Source organism: Heliangelus exortis, chromosome 3 (assembly GCF_036169615.1).
Source record: "Heliangelus exortis chromosome 3, bHelExo1.hap1, whole genome shotgun sequence".
Classification (NCBI taxonomy): Eukaryota; Metazoa; Chordata; class Aves; order Apodiformes; family Trochilidae; genus Heliangelus; species Heliangelus exortis.
The window spans coordinates 26,919,882-26,938,730 of NC_092424.1; the positions used below are offsets into that span (position 1 = coordinate 26,919,882).

General features: G+C 44.9%; 1 protein-coding gene across 1 annotated transcript in view; it reads right to left on the reverse strand.

The window, feature by feature from the left end:
- CAPN8 (calpain 8) overlaps positions 1-5,958 on the reverse strand; it is a 30,785-nt gene extending 24,827 nt beyond the window's left edge. Inside the window, 1 exon segment of the mRNA XM_071741230.1 lies at positions 5,928-5,958. Coding sequence (XP_071597331.1) covers positions 5,928-5,958 — 31 coding nt within the window.
- Positions 5,959-18,849: the final 12,891 nt, after the last annotated feature.

The following is an 18,849-nucleotide window of genomic DNA, read 5'->3' on the forward strand; positions in this document are numbered from 1 at the left end:
CAGCAGGAGCTGCTGCAGCAACACATGAAACCACTTGACCAGAGAAATGTGAGAGTGACTTTTTTTAAGAGCTGCAGGTGTGCAGATAACTTAAGAGAAAGTCAAATCTGTGTTTCTGAAGTTGCTTAATTGTAGGGGGACAGCAGTGGGTTACTACTCTTGGGGCTGTTGTTGTACCTGGGAACTTTACACTGGTTTCACATTCAAGTGGAAATCACCCCTTTCTTTAAAGAACAGAGCCATATTGTGTGATTATATACAAGGCCAAGGGACTGCCTTATGTAGTGCTCAAAAGAATTTCCCTCCCTCTAACTATGGACCCATACTTCCATTTGCTGCTAGGCTGGAAGCATCTGACTTGTCAACTTACCTGTCTGCAAAGGACTTTGTGGGTAGGCTGTTCAGATGGCTGCTGGTAGTGAAATCCTGGGTTATAGCAATATTACATCATGTCTCATGTCTCACCAGGGACAATACACACTCTGTATGTTTGTGACCACTCTAACAAGCCATGGTGGCAAATATATATATATATATAGATAGATAGATAGATCTCTGCATTGTCCCAGGTACCTCTCCTACTGCCTATTTGAATTCTTGCAGGCTCATTTTCCTCCTGGTTTTGCTCCCTTCTGTTCCTCTCCTTTTATATGGCCCCTCCCACCACAGGGAATCTACAAAAACTCTGGAAACTCTGACAGCACAGAGAGGCCATACAACGTACTTATACATTTGATCTTGATCATTGTCCAAGAGGAGGCTGGTGGCACACTGCTAGCAGACCCTAGAGTGGTCTTTGAATACTATCTAAGGGGAAATAAATAGACTAAGGAAATCAAAGTGATCGTATTACAAACCTTAAAGCAGCTTATACTTCTGCATCTACTGGAAAGTGGCTGGGAGGAGTTCATAAGCCAAAACCACTCCTGTGGGACAGTATAAACCACTGCTTTAAAATAACACTTATTTCCTTTTACCATGACTCTTGAAAAATCAGAGAACTGTGATCTGTGGCAACTGTTCAGATTTAAACCACAAAGTGGAGCCAGACAAACATTTTTTGAGCAGTTCTACAGCTCCCAGATCTGCCACATCAGTATGCAACACTGCTCAAACTCCCAGGTGGTGGGGTGCTGTTGTCTCTTAGTCTCCTGGTCCAGTAGATGGCTTTTGGCCTCAGATAATTCAGTAGTGCTTACTTAATCAAAACAATCAAGCCTAGCCAGCATCTGGTGTCATACTGTGTGCTGGTACAGCTTCAGCACAGAGAGATACTTCAGCTGGAGACCTTGGCTAATGGCGTACAGGTAATAAAGTGCACACAGCATATACCAGCTCTGTTCAGAGTCCTTGCAGCAGATAGCATTACTTGATCCACTTCCAGTTCTCCACGTGTGACTGATTTCCCTCATGCCATGCCTCAGTATTTAGCTGAAAACACCAATATTCTCTCTATTAAGAGAGTCCCTTTGACCCACAAGGAAGAACCAATATCACCAAAGCAGAGCAAGTTGGTCTGCACCTTCTGGGTTTGGACAATCTTCCACACAGCATCAGGGCTGCTCTGTTACATGGCCAAAGCAGATGTTGCTGGCTGGTGTGGCTAAGACAACCTTCATAATTAACTTCAAAACTATTTTGGGGGCCTCCTCTTCTATACTGTGAATCGAATGGGCAATGCTTGCCTTGTTTTCCTATTTATACCTGTCGTTTTCCACATAATTGTGTAAGTAAGACCTGTGCTGAGTATAAGCAGAGGTATCTAAGTGACTGAAGCCCAAAGCCATGAGACAAATGGACAATGTCTCCTGGCACATCGAAGCACAAAATTCTGATTTCCAATTTGCAAGGAAAGCTTTGCACTGGATTTCAGCAAATACATCCAGGTATTGTATGGTTCTTTATACATTTTTCAAACAATAACATTAATTTTATTTGGATAGTATGGCTACAGACAAGAGTTTAGAGCATCCAGGGCTTTGGATCTGATACACAAAAGGAGGTGCCTCTCCCTCCAAGGCATCCAAGCAGCCAGTGAAGGTGGTGGATACAGCACAAGGGGCTATCAGCCTCTGTTCTGCTGCTAGAAAATGCTGCCCTGGACCCAGCACATTTTGAGTCAGACTAACAGGAATATTTCAGCTGTCCTTGGCAGCAGCACACCATCAAAATGCAGACACACCTTTTCCTGTGCTGGTCAGCAGAAGTGCACATCTGGGGGAAACTTGCTGCAGATTGTTTGGGCTGAACGGGATTGTGAATAGATTTACACCAGGTGCTGACAACAATACATGCTTTGGTTACCATTAGCAAATCAACCTATAGATTATTTCTGTTCTATGCAGTGCTCAGAATTGTAACAGGATGATAGTACATCATACATATGTACCTATGTACATACATATCAGTTTTTGAGTACTAGTAGCTTTTCCCCCTTTGACTTTTTTTTCTGAGCTTTGAACATGGGCACCTCTGGTTTTTTACACAAGGAGACACTGATTTTTTTTTATTGGCAAATCCATGTGATGATAAGGGGGCACAGGTGTGAAGGTGGAGAGGTGCCCAGCTGCTTAGGGGATGTGCTTCCTTCTGGTCCATGGGGAAAAGAGATGGACACGGGGGTGGAAGAGAGAAAGGGAGCCTTCTTCTTCCATGACTTGGAGAGGTGGGGGTGACCCCCCTGGGTAGTGGGACTCGAGCAAACTGGGGGGATGCTGCATGGCTGAGCACTGGTGGCACTCATGTCACCATCCAGGGAGGAGGGGAGGATGTCAGAGCAGGCTGGGCATGGCCAGGCTGAGGTGGGGTGGCAGAAGGACAATGGTGGGAATGGCAGCCACAGTGGCAAGGGAGTGGGTGGTGGCCGTGGGCACAGGGCAGTACGACCATACTATCCCCTACCTGGGACAATATTTTGAGGTACTGAGGCAGGAGTGCCTGCAGGAGAGTCAGCTCTTCCAGGAAACTTCCTTCCCCACCTGCCCCGCCAGCCTTGGCTACCAAGAGCTTGGGCCCAGATCCTACACGACACAAAGCATCATCTGGCACAGACCCATGGTCCTTCCACAACACCAACATGCCCTTTATCTTCCTGCCTGCCCCTTACACTGGATTTTATTTAATTCATCTGGGGCTGTGCCTGTGCCCTTCACATTCCCCCATCTCCCTCCCCACCCACTTGGGAGCGCATTTCTCTTGCCGCTGCCCATCTGAACATGGATGCTCAGCATGGCCCAGATGGCCCTGGGCTCCTGGAGTCTCCCCAGGAAGCACCCAAAGGGCTGTCCAGTCCTGGGGCTGCAATTTCATGGGTCTACAGCCTGTCAGAAAACTGGGGACATCGCTGGGATCCAGGCTGAAGGGTAACATGCCCTGTCTGAAAACTAAGCACGAAAAAAAGCCATTTTCTTCTCCATCCTGAACAGCCTGTACTAAAAAAATTATTTCTTTGGGCAGTGCTTGGGGCTGTCACTTAGGATAAGTCTTTCCTTTTGAAGAGAGATGAGCTGACCACGATGTGGAGGTGTCCTTTTCTGAACCTCCAGCTACTGAAGCAGCCCTGTCTGGCCATGAGGGCCGTTGGGTCAGAAGGACTCTGGGGTGTCAGGCATCTGTGGAAGACCCTGGTGTGTCTGTGGCAGGGAGGTAACAGCTGAGTGGTGTGTGTGCATGGGTGTAAAAACCCAGTGGACCTCTTGGCAAATACTGTGAAGTGAAATGACTGCCCACAAGCTTTGGTGAGCCCTTTCTCACTGCATTGAGGGTGTCTTGTGCCTGCACTCATTCCTGACACATTTAATCTCTGTAGTGTCTTGCTCTGGGCAGCTGCTTCTGAGGAGCCCCAGGAACAGCAAGGAAACCTTGGAAGATGGTGGAGAGTGAGTGGTTTTATCTGGCTGTGTGTGCAAAGCTATACTTGTCTTGAAGCCTTTCTGCTGCTTTGCACAACAGAAGGGGTTTTCAGTGAGTTTTCCTCCTTCTAGGAGGAAAGGCATGGAGGCTGGTGTGGAGTATGGTTGTGGGAATGCAAAAGCAAATAAGCTAATAGAAGTAGTAAGGCTCCTATTTATTCCATAACTCTGGGGTGGGGGGTGGGGGGATGTTAGATTAGACTGAGAGCATAGTTGAGGGAAGAATCTTAGTGCATGACTAATAAGTGCTGTGTGTTGTGCTTCTGCAGTAGAGTTGGCAAAGGAATGAAGTTCTGTTTGCTTTTCATCAGTATAATATTAGCTACATTGTGGCTTCTTAATTTCTAGTCCCACTGCTGCTACTTGTGTTTTCACATCCAAAAAATATAATGGATAGAGAAGCCTATTTCACTTTTTTTGTACTTTTTATTCAGGTTGGTACTTAAACAGTAATAGAAGTTCTCAGCATGTCACCAGTATTACTATGTCAGAAGAACAAGCTTTCTCTTGGTCAGCTTCCTTCAAGTGGTCTCTCTGCTTGACATCACATCACATCACATCTCAGTGCTTAGCACATGTGCTCGATATTTGCCCTTTTTTTTTAATTATTAAACTTAGCAGCTATGGATTGTTTCAACATGAAATTGGAGTTTATGGTAATGACATTTCAACAGCTGGCATTTTGCACAGATGCTGATTTCTGAAGGCACTTAGTTGCTTTCTGCCTTTCTGCAGGTTCAAGCTTTTACATCCATATGTTGTGGCAGGAAGAGCATTGTAATGAAAGGTTTGTAACTTTGTTATCAGGTTGTAGAGTTTCTGTTGCTAATGCCAAGTGTTGTCTTAAATCAATGAAGGCATGTGTTGCCTAATGTTCTTAGCACCAGTCAGATTTTCTCATGAGATTGACAGTATCACCGAAGAATACAAATTGACTCACTGCTGGTGTAAGTCTACCTCCTGAAACAATAATTAGAGTTTCTTAGTGTTCTTGCTTGTATTACTGTTTTCACCATGAGTAGGTATTGCAGTGACTCACCCTGCTATCTTTTTACAAATCTGGGTAGGATTTTGGTATTGTGTGACAGCTTAGTGGTTGATTGAAAATTAGATACAGCTGATCTTTTTTCAGTTTATCCATTGAGTTACTAAGAGTCTGTATTAAATCTCTACTTTTTCACACAATGAAGCTAGCAGACATGCTGTACAAATGCTTCTTTTATTTTTTGTTTTTGCCACTGCCTTATCTGACACCATTATTTGTATCAAACATTTGCTCAAGCTTCCATTTACTTGCATTTTGTGTGCTAACACACAAGCATTTTAAGATGTGGCAAAGATTGCACTGGGAGATTTCAGATGCTCTTGGAAACCTGTACTTTTTAATGTCATTTTTTTCCATAGGAACCTTTTGTAGTCTGTTTAGCACACAAAAGGCTTGATCATGAAGCAACAGACCTATACCCACATGGAGTTTCATCATTGTTGATAAGCCATGCAGGGCATCTTGGAGTAACACAGGAAGGGATGAGGCACCCAAAGCACACACTCCTATCACTGCTTCTTGGCAGAGGATGTGTAACTGGACAGCTGAGCAATGCTGAACAGTGGTAGAGATGATCCTTTTAGGTGAAGAGTCCTTGGTCTGTGGGCCAGATGCACCCTATAAATTTGTTTCATTGTTGTGCATTGCATATAATACTGCAATGCATCAAAAGGCATAGCTGATCATCAGCCCAGAAAAATCTGTCCCTTCACCAAGGTGACAGTTCATTAGGTTCCAAAGTTCTACCCCTTGGGCTTTGGCTTAATCATTTGGGGTTTTGTGGGTTTTTTTCTGGTTTTGTTGCTTTTTAGAAGAAACTTTTAAAGGTGACTACTTGGAGTTAGTTCTGCAGTATTGAATCTGAAGTCAGTTATGGTATTTGGCTCAGAACAGCAACACAGGGGATGTGGTGACTCATGACAGTGGAGGGGAGGAACCAAAACCACTGTCAAGAGCTCATTCATCCTTACCCACCTTCTTTGGAGGTGATGGTATCACCATGGTATCGCAACACTGGGGTGTACACAGCATACTATCCCTCATCTGCTGTTTAGACACAGGTGACTTCTCCTTGCATAAAAATGTGTGGGAAAATAATGAATTGAGTAGGATGAATGTAGACAATTAGATGCATGGTTTTCCCATGCTGGCGAGCCGGCGGGGAAGACGACCGGTCTGGCTGAACTGGGAGATTCTAAAAGAAATTAGGGTAAAGAAGAGGGCCTACCATTTATGGAAAAAAGGACTAACTTCTCAAGAGGAATTTAGGAATATAGTCAGGTCATGTAGAAGGAAAATCAGAGAGGCAAAGGCACAACAAGAACTGATACTCGCCACCTCTGTGAAAGACAACAAGAAATCCTTCTACAGATACATCAACAGCAAAAGAAGGGGCAAGGAAAACATTCATTCTGTACTGGACATGAGTGGGAATATAGTTATCAAAGATGAGGAAAAGGCTGAGGTATTTAATACCTTCTTTACCTCAGTTTTCAAAAGAAAGACAGGTTATCTTGAGGACAGATGGCTTCTGGAACTTAAAGAAGGTGATAAGAATCTAAACAGCCCCCCTGTAATATTGAAGGACACAGTCAGTGACCTGTTGAGCTGCTTGGATCCCCACAAGTCTATGGGACCGGATGGGATTCACCCAAGGGTGATGAGGGAGCTGGCAGAAGAGCTCTCCAAGCCTCTCTCTATCATCTACCAACAGTCCTGGCTAACTGGGGACATCCCAGATGATTGGAAGTTGGCGAATGTCACGCCAATCCACAAAAAGGGCCGGAAGGAGGACCCAGGAAACTACAGGCCTGTCAGCCTGACCTCAGTGCCTGGCAGGGTTATGGAACAGATCATCCTCAGTGTAATCACACAGCACCTGCAGGATGGGCAAGGGATTAGACCCAGCCAGCACGGGTTTAGAAAGGGAAGGTCCTGCCTAACCAACCTGATCTCCTTTTATGATCAGGTGACCCGTCTGGTGGATGAGGGGAAGGCGGTGGACGTGGTCTACCTGGACTTCAGCAAAGCCTTTGACACCGTCTCCCACAGCATTCTCCTGAAAAAGCTGTCTGCCCGCAGCTTGGACAGGAGCACCCTGTGCTGGGTTAAAAACTGGCTGGAAGGCCGGGCCCAGAGAGTGATGGTGAATGGGGCTGCATCCAGTTGGCGACCGGTCACTAGTGGTGTCCCCCAGGGATCAGTGTTGGGCCCAGTACTGTTTAATATCTTTATCGATGACTTAGATGAAGGGATTGAGTCCATCATCAGCAAATTCGCAGACGACACCAAGCTGGGAGGAAGTGTGGACCAGCCAGAAGGCAGGAGGGCTCTGCAGAGGGACCTGGACAGACTGGAGAGTTGGGCTGATTCCAACGGGATGAGGTTCAACACGGCCAAGTGCCGGGTCCTGCACTTTGGCCACAACAACCCCATGCAGCGCTACAGACTGGGGACAGAGTGGCTGGAGAGCAGCCAGACAGAGAGGGACCTGGGAGTCTGGAGTGACAGGAAGCTGAACATGAGCCAGCAGTGTGCCCAGGTGGCCAAGAAGGCCAATGGCATCCTGGCCTGTATCAGGAACAGCGTCGCCAGCAGGTCCAAGGAAGTGATTCTGCCCCTGTACTCAGCCCTGGTGAGGCCATACCTCGAGTACTGTGTCCAGTTCTGGGCCCCTCAGTTCAGGAAGGATATCGAGGTCCTGGAACAGGTCCAAAGGAGGGCAACCAGGCTGGTGAAGGGGCTCGAGCACAGGCCCTATGAAGAGAAGCTGAGAGAGCTGGGGCTGTTCAGCCTGAAGAACAGGAGGCTCAGGGGAGACCTCATCACTCTCTACAACTACCTGAAAGGAGGTTGGAGCCAGGTGGGAGTTGGTCTCTTTTCCCAGACGACTTTCAACAAGACAAGAGGACACAGTCTTAAGTTGTGCCAGGGGAGATTTAGGCTGGATATCAGAAAGAATTTTTTTACGGAGAGGGTGATCAGGCAATGGAATGGACTGCCCGGTGAGGTGGTGGATTCTCCATCCCTAGAGACATTTAAAAAGAGACTGGATGTGGCACTCAGTGCCATGGTCTAGCAACCGCACCGGTGGGTCAAGGGTTGGACTTGATGATCTCTGAGGTCCCTTCCAACCCAGCTAATTCTATGATTCTATGAATTCTATGATTCAAATGTTGTACAGTAAGTGGGTGAGCAAAACCTTGTGTTTCTAACCAGGGAACTTCTGGGAGTGCCATGATGTTAATATAAATAAATTCAGCCATTGATGTAGCTGTTAATCTGTAGCTACAAATGCATTACTTCAGAATACTTTGATATGGGCTGGGCAGTGACCCGAGGAGCTTGATGCTTACAGATCACCAGGTGCTTCATGCAGATACTTCATTGGTCTTTGCTCTCCAGAGTTGCCAATATTAAGACCTTATGGCTTTTTATGCCATTATTATTACGTTTTTGGTAACATTCTTGTTTACAGCTGGAGATGAGGTAAATGCAGATATGGATGAATAGAAATAAATAAAACACTGATAACAGCAAAAAGGAAGCACAGCAGAAAAAAAAAAAAAGTGTTTCTTGTTAATATAAAAAGCACACAGCCTTATAATATCCACTTTTCTAGTAACTTTGTTCTGCCTATTTGTCATGGTTTAATGCTAAGCCAGCAATTAACCGAATGAGAGATGCTCTCTATTAATCACTCTCCCTGATAAAGAAAGGAGAGAGAATAAGGGGCAGAGACTTATGGGTTGGAAACTAAGCTACACAGCTTTAATGAAAAAGTAATTATAAAAAAGGAACAAATACTATTTTTGTAAAATATACAGAAAAATGATACCACATTCCTCCCCTCTTTACCCCCAGTAATTCTCATGTCACCACCGAGGCTGCAGGGCAGCCCTGGGAAAGTCCAGGCTGGACTCCTGGAGTCAGCAGCAGTCAGGAGCTGGAGGCAGGAACACACAGATTCAGGCTGGCCCAGATCAGGACAAACAGACAGAACTTCCCAGGATGCCAAAGAAGGCAGGAAGAGGTGAAGAAGGGCCAAAGGGAAGGGGCTTGACCCTCATGATCCCTCCAATTTACACTGAGGATGATGTGTATGGAATGGAATACTCTGGTATTTTGGTCACATGTCTTGTCCGCTCCTCCCTAAAGGAGGGTTGCAGGTGTGACCCCTTTGCTCTCTTTACGGAGCATAAGATGTTCCCAAGAACCAAGAAGTGGCCTTGGTTCTCTATCCTGTAGCTATAACTATAAACATCAAGCATTATCAGTCCTAGAAGCAGACACTGACTGAGAAAATTGCTGTAACTTTCAGCAAGAAGAGACTTAGCTGAAAGTAACACTGCAGGACAGAAAACTAGTTCTATCCTGGCCCAGACCAGGATGCTGTTATAATGTGCATTTCCATGATTAACGTAGCCTTGCTAACAGACCTTTAAAGTCTTTATATAAAGAAGGCTTGTAGCCTCTTCTTGGACTTTCCTTCTCTACCAAAGCAAAGTCACTGCCAAGAGCTTTACAAAAGTACCAGTTCTTATAGTTAAGACTATTTGGTAAAGACCCTACCCAGGCTTACTTAGTACAGGCTAAATCTCCAAGTATTATGACAAGATCTGTTCTCATCCAGACTTTGAATTACTAAGTCTATTTTAGTGATGACTGTTCAGAAAGGGAGAGATTATATCCTGACTGTTGAGCACTTTAAAATGTGCAAACCAAAACGCTGTGTGTGTCCCAGATATATATGTTGCATCTGCCTTTTAATCTCAAGAAAACCTTGCCCAGAATTGTCCGAGTAAAGATCTACGTTTTTCTGACTCCTTAATTCTCCTTAAAACAGATTTTAGAACAAAGGCTGCAGTTTCTTTCTCTTCATGTCTGCCTTGATGGAACAGCTAGAAAGTAAAGGAAATTCTTTATAAATTCTGCCCAGAGATCCTCTGAGGTCAGTTTCTCCTCCTTGAACTTCAGGTCTTCTTATCTACAGGGGAAACCAGACTCAAGATGTATTATAACATTAAAGTGTATATACCTATAACTTAGGTGCCTGAGCTACTGTGGTCACATCAAGTTGTGAGTTTATTCTTTCTATGCTGTTCTATGCCTGCCAACCCCTGTCTTGTTTATGGGATAGAAATGTTAATATTTCTTTGGGAGAGTCATGGAACAGCTGCTCTCTGAGCCAAACTTACTACTTATTTAAATAATTGCTGTTTTTCTGAACAACACTTGTGTCAAACGCTTTGGAGGTCTTTTGGAGTGGTCAGGTCTGCCTTGTTGAGTAAGGCCATGCAATGTGAACTCTGGCTTATGCTGCAGGCTGAGCAATTGAGAGGAAGAACTCTTCCACAGCTGACTGTGTACAAGGGGCATAGGACATTCCTCAAACTGTTTCCACCCACCCGACACAGCATGCTTGAAGTGTCTTCAGCTCTGCCTGCAGCTATGCTGTAGAGGCCAGGAGCTGCTTGGTTTTACCCAGCTGTGCCTTAGGACCAGCACAGTTGTGCTGAGCTGCTCTTTCTGGGTTTGCCTGATTTGTTCTTAATGAGAGCAGCCATCTGCCTAACCATGTGAAAGCATCCTAGGTGAGCGTACCTGTGCTGGCTTTAGCCTTGCTGCTGTAGGTCTGAGGTGACAGAGACTCACTTTGCCTCAGGGTTGTGATTGTCTGTCTGTACTATCCTTGCAAAGCCTGGGATGTGTGCTGGGGTTGTCCTGCTGCTCAGATAGGCACCTTTCTGTTAGTCAGCAGTTATTTGGCCACTGTGCTGTGATGAGACAGGTTAACCTATCAGTTTGTGTATTTGCAACTTGCCCCATGCCTGTTCCCAGTGCTCAGGATACTTTGAGATTGCTCCTTGTTGGAAGTTAAAAGTCTTACTAAGGTTTGGTAACTTTTCCCAGGTGTGAATGATGGTTCCTGATGGAGCAGGAACACAGTGGCACAGAAGGGACAATGAAGATCTTGATCCCTGCTCTTTTTCTTTTAGAATTTTGTTGTTTTGCAACACCCAATGGCTCTTGGGTGATAAAAGAGGAATATCTGTGGGTGAGGCCAAGTGTTATCAACTTCTGCACTGTGCTGGAGAGTTTTCATTTCTCCTGCAGTGTGTGCTGGTCCAGTGCATGTGTATATTTATATCCATCCCCTTCTTCCACAATGGCTCTGACATACAGTATTTCTGATGCCAAATACTTAACAGCACACTCCTCTCTTGACCCTGAAGAGGCCCTTCACAAGCTGTGGCTTCCTTAAACTCAGTAAGGTGACAAAAAGCCTTTTTTTATCTGGGTTAATCAGTTGACTTGCTGTGTGATGAGCGCCAGTGGGTGAAAAACAAGTTAAGGGGGAAGGAGTGGAGACAATACAATGTTAACTCAGAAGCAGTATGGCATTATCATAGAATCATAGAATCATAGAATCCTAGGGGTTGGAAGGGACCTCGAAAGATCATCTAGTCCAACCCCCCCTGCCAGAGCAGGGCCCCCTAGAGTACATCGCCTAGGAACGTGTCCAGGCGGGTTTTGAATGTCTCCAGTGAAGGAGACTCCACAACCCCCCTGGGCAGCCTGTTCCAGGGCTCTGTCACCCTTACAGTAAAAAAATTCTTTCTGATATTCAACTTGAACCTCCTATGCTCCAACTTACACCCATTACCCCTTGTCCTATCACTGGTCACCTGAGACTTTGTCTCAGATGCCTGTTTTAACCCAACATTCTCACCTGTGAAATTTTGACCCTTTTTCTGTAAGAGAGCAGGCTGTATAGAGATCACTGCTTTGTTGGCTTCTGACTTGATAGCATCTGTGGCTAGTTCATGCTTCTTAAACCTACAATCCTATACACCCTGCAGGTTGACTCTCTGGGGTCAGATGTGTAACACTGACTTCCCTGTATTAACAGGGAAGCAAGGTAATAGCAGGTAACAAGGAATTTTGAGTTTGGTTATGGGAGTCATGTGATCAGCTGGTTCTTTACATTTCTCATCACCTTACCAATTGACTACAGGAGACCCAAAGTGGCAAGGTAGCAACTCTGTTAAAGTAAAAAAGGTTTCTCGAATTATTTACAGCAAGTAGAGGTAATGTTTACATAGTTGTGTTCTCCTCCTCCCCCTGCTTGTTTAGGAGATAGGGGACAGAGTGGACAGCCACACTGTTGCTCTGGCATGCAGGATGGGTGTATGTTGGCTCCATCCTGGGGAGAGAGAGGGGGTGTGGGGATCTGGGAACAGTGATTGCCTTCAGACCTCTCTGGTGACTGAATGTGGGACCAAACAGAAAGGCCTCTAGCAAGAGTCTCCAGAGATTTATCAGGAGAAAAGAGCTCTGATTTGTCAGGAGTCTGGCAAGAAACTCATAGCAGCTCATCTGTAGAACAGCCCTCTGGATGGCAAGTCAACAGGCATTTATTGAACAAGGAGGAAGAAAAGGAAAACAATCTATGTTTGAGGAAACATTGGTCTTCTGAGGAGAAACTGCACCCCTGAGTACCTGTCTGTTCCTGCAGACCTGGATCTTTGCCTTTTTCCCTTGCTGCTTCCTAACCTGTAAACACTCAATTGAATATTAAGGCTTCTTTCAAATAGTTCCAGCATGGGGGATAACTGCTGGAAGGTCATAAAAAGTCTGCTTTTATTTTTTTTATTACTCTGTTCTTCAGGAAATGCAACTCTTGATAGAAATAGTGTCTTCTGTGTACATACTTTTCACCAAAAAGCACAGGTTAACATTACTCTCCATTCCCCACCCCACTCCCCCACATCCCCCAAACAAAGGGAGCATAGTGGTGAGCTGGTGGTAAAGGAGGGCAGGGGAACAGCAGCACATCCAAGAGTGAGGGAAAGACAGGAGGGGCTGGCGGTCTGCCTGAGCTTTATAAAGAATATAGTCAGGAAATGGGAGGGAATAGACCCCTCTGTATTCCACTACTCTCAGAGTCTGAAAGCCCTCCTGCTTTAGTTCCTCATAATCAAACAGTGACATCTACCTTATGGGTAAATGATGGGAGGGGTCATCTCATCACAGCTCAGGTGGTTATTTGTTATAATGCACTCTCCCTGTGCAGTTAGAAAAACAAAGATTAAAGTTTGAATCAGAAATTGTGCCCCTTTTTTTTTTTTTTTTAATTTCTTCTTTTTCTACAGGAGTCTGTTGGCTCTTGGCTGCTATTGCCTCTCTAACCCTGAATGAAGAAATTCTGGTCCATGCTTTTCCCAAAGACCAGAACTTCCAGTATAAATATACAGGAATTTTACGTTTTCTGGTAGGTAGAAACCAGGTTCTTGCCATCCTCCCAGTGCTGTTGGGCAGGAGCTGGTGTGGATGGCCATTCTTACATATGTGGTGTTCCCTGGAACATTTTGAGGGATGATAAAAGCCAGGTAGAAAAACAGAGACATCCAAAGAGGGTGATGGTGATGAAAGGAAGAAGATTGCTAGCCCAAGAGCTGGGAGCAGGGGCTGTCTTTTTGGTCCTTCCTCAGGTCCAGCTGGGGACACTCATCAGGGTGGGCAAAGCTGGCAGTGAGGGGATGAACTTTTCCTCCAGGAAACTGAAGTCAGCAGATAAACATCCTGGTGATTTGAGTGCAGAGCACAGGGTGGTGACAAGGTCTTTGTGCTCTCTTTTCAATTCTGGCAGTAAGTGGAGTGGGTGGCAGTCGTGGTGGATGGCAGGCTGCCCACCAAGAAGAGAGATGATTTTTGTGTGCTCAGCAGAGGGCAGAAAGTTCTGGAGTGAGCTGCTGGAGAAGGCTTATGCCAAGTGACTTGAGGCCAGGGTAAGGGAGATGGCTCTTACTGTATTCAAATCCCCTGCCTCTATCTCATCCTATCATCCTCAACTGCATAGATACTATGGGTTCAAAATGTTAGCCTAATTATTGTCCTTTAAAACTTCTATGGGATGACTGCTGCTATGGCTGCTTTGCTGTGATGGTACTGATTTTGCTACTAGCCAGGAAAAATAACTCTTGCATCTTAGGGCAAGACTATTCTTAGAGTGCTCTCTCCTGTCACCTAGGCTTGGGAAGCTTGGTTTCATGTGGTCTACGCACCTGTGGGGTCTTGCAGTAGCAGCACTTCATCATGCAAAGCACACCAGTCCACATGCCCAGGTCTCTGTTCAAGCTGAAGATGTTAAAATATTAATTTCCTGTTTAGGGATGTCCAGGGAGGAATTCTGCCATCTAGCATCACTGTTTTCAATTGGCTTAAGATATTGAGCTATTTTAGATCAGCTGAAAATCAGACTCTTAATTATTAAAGGGGTTAAAAGACTCCATAGAACTAGAGGCAAATTATTTGGTCTTGATTTTTAACATTATTTTTAATTCAAGAAGTGTTCATTATTTTTGTCATCGATACGAATGAACCAGCAACTGTATACATGATTGTGTAATATTTTATTATATATGAAACAAATCTGAATAGGGGGACACATTCATAGATAGCTGCTGTGGTGCTGTTGAGAGCAGAAATGCTGTGGCACTTAGCAGATGAGTGCCTCTACAAAAGAAGAGAAGCATAGGGCTGTGTGTTTGAGAAGATAAAAGAGGGACCCTGGGGGTTGTGTTTGTGATCCTTTCATGCAGGTTGAGAAAGCTTTGAGGACTTCACCAGTGGAACTGCAGAATGGTATGAGCTGCAGAAGGCACCACCCAACCTCTTCAAAATCATCCAGAAGGCACTTCAGAAAGGTTCTCTCCTTGTCTGCTCCATTGCCATGAGTTAGTGGGCTTATTGCTGGGTGCTCAGCCCTTGTTGTGCATGCAGGCAGCCAGGGGATGGACCTGCACTTCATCCACAGGAGGTGCACAAAGGATGCTGGTCCCCTCTGCCTACAGTTCTCTGCTCTACTTTTAACACAAGAGGTGACACAGGTATATGCTTTTCTGGGGAACTATGTCTCAGAAGAGGCTGAAATAGATTTCATGTATAAAAGCTCAATGCCTGCCTTGCTTTTCTTCCTCAAGAACTGCAGATTTAGCTGTTTTATAGGTTTGTGGTAATTAATGGTATATAGAACTCATTAGAGGACCTTATCTATAGCTTTGTCCTTAAGAAAGTCCATGGCTTGGCTGCACATTGGTGTGGGCTGAGTGGGTTTGGACAGAAAGCCACTGTTAATGGCTTTTGCAGTCAGATGCTCAGATGTGGCAACATCCATCCTTGCCATAGCCTGTTTTTTGCACAAATTTTACCAAAATGTTCTCAAAAAATCTGGACACTGCTCTTGGAGCAGGGAGTCTCAGACCTTTGCCAGGTTTTTAAAAGGCTTTATAAGAAAACGTGTAGTGGAAAGCTGAACCTGTACCAGAAGGAAAAGAAAAGCTTTGTCCCTGCCTGCAAGTATTCATTGTCACATTTAGCTTCACTGAAATGGGTCTAAGTATTGTTGTTATGATAATCACTTTGCTTCCAAAGGAGATTGATTACATCTTAGGATGTAAGGGAAAATAAACTGTTTATGTTCTGAACAGAGTCCTTGTAAAGTAAGTGTTTCCTCCCATTTTTTAAGTTAAATCAGAGTCATAGGAGAGGGAAGCTTCACAGCAGGAAAAGTACTTGGTTAATGTCAGCGTACAACTGTACAGCAACTTTGAGGCTGGTTTTACAAGTTTGCATTTAGATAAGAATCTGACATCTGACCTAGAATGGTAGAAATCTCTTGTCAGGGGAAAGGGAAGTAAATGTACTCATTTGTTTGTTAGTGGTAACACATTCTATGTTGTAAACTAATTATTAATTGGTTTAGCCTTTGCAAAAATCCTGCAATTTTTTTTTTTCTCTTATGTGAGAGAAACAGGGACACAGGTTAAACATTACATGGAGAGTGCACTGCAGGCAGTAACAGGCCATGAACTGACAGAGGAATCCTGCCTGCTTGATCCCACTCTCTCTGGTTTTTAAGATGCAAATATGTTTAAGGTGCACACACACATTTCTGAAATAGTAGGAAGGCAATGGCAAGCATACATTTCATAGAGGTTCAAACACCTTTAGAGGAAGATGTCAAGCAGTCACTTTCTATGTGAGTACCTGCACTTGAGGCAGGAATATCAAGCACACCCCATGGGGAAAATGTGTAAGGATCTTCCACAGTCAAGAATAGGACCGGGCTTTCATAGGATAAAGTGATGGATTGTCAGTCCTTCATTGCTAAGCCCAACTTCTTTTCCTTTCCTTTCTCAGGGTTCCTTCTAGCTTGGCAAAATACTTTTGTCTATTCATTTTTTGGTTTTCTCTCTGTCTGGGCCCAGCTGCTCCAGAGTGTCTTCCAGCAGCAAGGTGCAATGTGGCCTTCTAGCTAACCTGGTAGATATTCACCAGAGAGCACACAGAGAAGAAAAAATGTCAAGTCTTTTTTTGCCACTGAGGCAGAGCATCAGGTGTACTGGAGCCCAGAGGGACCTTTCCTGCAGCACAGGGCTTTGGGCATGTACCTTGTGCTACAGGTGGACCTCCTGGAGGCCATGCTCACCACTTTTCTTGCTCCACCAGATCACCAGTGTGGGGGAGACAGAGGCAGTCACTCCCCAGAAGCTGGTGAAGGGACACAGGAACTCAGTCACTGGGGTAGAGGAAGTAGGTGCATTGCCCCGGGAGGGTGAAATACATCAAGCTCAGCTCGTGGCTTGAACCTCAGCAGCCACACATTCATCTTCAGCATTGCAGCTCTCCAGTCTCACTCATTTTGTTGAGCCAGGTTTAGTGCCCTTTCTTTCTGAAATACTGAATAGTTTGAAAATAGTTTGAAAGAAATACTGAATTAGTTGGTTTGGTTTCTGGCTAAACACAAAGCTTACTTCTTGATGTTTTTGACCAAAAACCCTTTTTTTGCCATTAGCATTGCTATTTTCTAGCCAGTGTGGCCATGGGAAGCCCTGTGCAGAGGGCATGCTACCCTCTGCTGTTGAGGAGGCCCCTCCAGACGTCTCTGGGTAGAAAGCTGCACTAAACCTTAAATGCTCAGCAAGATGTTTCTGAGACATGCACCAAGCAAAAACAGGTACATATTTTTCCTTAAATAGCTGCCGAATGGTGCCTTCTGGCAGGGCATGGTGTTTGGACAGAAGTTGCCAGCCCAAGAGCAGGTGACAAATGAAGGCAAAAGTGAAGGAAAAAAAAAAAAAAAAAAAAAAAGGGGGAGAAAATCCTGGTGTCCTTCCATGTATCTAATGGACTTCCATTTATTTCACTTACAACTGTTTCTGAAATAATTTCTGAAATTTTACAGTGAGGTGTAGAGGGCCACTGACATGCTGAAGTGAGGTGGACACTGCTAATTTGCAGGTTTATGTGCAGGCATTTGATCCTTTTCTTGCTGCAAAAGTAGCACGGAGGGAGTCTGACCTTAAATCACAAACAAGCATTACTTAGGCTTTTCCTGTGGAGTTATGTGCAGGTTTCATAAAGATAGTTAATCTTGGGTACTGGAGCATAATTTCTGGACACTGTGCTGCTGGAGCTCTGTATTTTTCTTACCTTCAAGCTCTAGAGGTGTGCCAGCTCCTTCCTCAGATTAGTGCTTTGTGCTCCCTAAAAGTACTGGGTGTTCCCACTGAAACTCACACAGCTTTGCAGAGATCGGCAGATAACAAGCCAGCACTTGGCACAGTGCAAGGAGAGTCTGATGTGGGTGTCATGTGGGGCATTCATGTGGTCAAAGGGGTTGTGGCCAGACTGAGTATCCCATCTCTTGTAACAGGCTAATCTTATATATTGGGAGGAAGGGAAAAAAAAAAACATTTGAATGTGAAAAGGCAGTTGATGATAAACTTTAGCGGAATATCCCCTTGCACCTGCTTTTTGGCAGTCCTGTAGAAGCTTTACGTTCCTTTTGTTTGAAATCCTACTGAAGGTAATTTTATTTAACAGCACAAAGAGACATTTTTGTTACTCATAATGCTGTATACCTTTATGCTGCATTCTCTGGACAAGCTTGGGTGCATGGGGCTCATTAAAAGTTTGATCTGCTTTGTTCAGTGCTTTTCAGTCAAAATAAGACTAATGGTCTGGCCTGCAGTGTGAATGCTTGCTTTCATGGTATCCCAGCTTTGCAAAAGCTTGTCAAAGAATCTAGCCCTCCTTTGCAAATAAGGTTTCAAGTAAAGCCCTGAACCTGTAAGGAAACAGAAAACTGCATTATTGTCTTGCTCAGGCCCTGCCTCCTCTCCTGATGGTGGAGAGGTTGGGAGGTGAAAGAGTAGGTGGGAAGAAGTAGCAGGGAAACTGAGTCTATAAAAAAACATCACAGTGGACCACACAGTTGAGGGTCATCAGGGACTCATGACCAACCTGGTTGTGTCTTTGTCAGGCTGTGCCCACACTGCCCCAGCTGAGCCTCACCCACCCACAGGATGCAGCTGCCAGTGTTGAGTGGTGTGGCCTCAGTGCTCACTTTCCCCCTTGAGCTGACTCCTTTTCTTGTCTATTTTTTTTTCCCTAGAGTGGGGTTGTACCCACTAAACAATGGTGAAAAGAAGTAGCCCTGGAGCTGCGATGCAACAAGCAAAATTTAACCTTTTCTCCTTGCAGGTGCCCCCAGACATGTAGTTGGTGGTCAGGGTGCAGTTGAAGCTGAATGTCTTGTGGGAAGAAACAGTTCAGAGAATCCTTCTTCACTGCAGGATAATATTGACTGTGCAGAGTCTAAAGCCAGAGCCATTTACTCTGGAAGGGACCTTGAGCATCTTGGGTTGGGATAACAGCCCTCTGTACTGCAGAAACTCACCATGAGTCTGCTCCCAGCCCTGAGCCACACTTGTTACCCCAGAGCACAGCTGCTGTTCTCTGTTTTGCACAGAGTTCATGTTTGACACACAACTAATATTCCAAGGAGGTGTTAATTTTCATTTCCCTAAGTGCTGTCTTTATTCA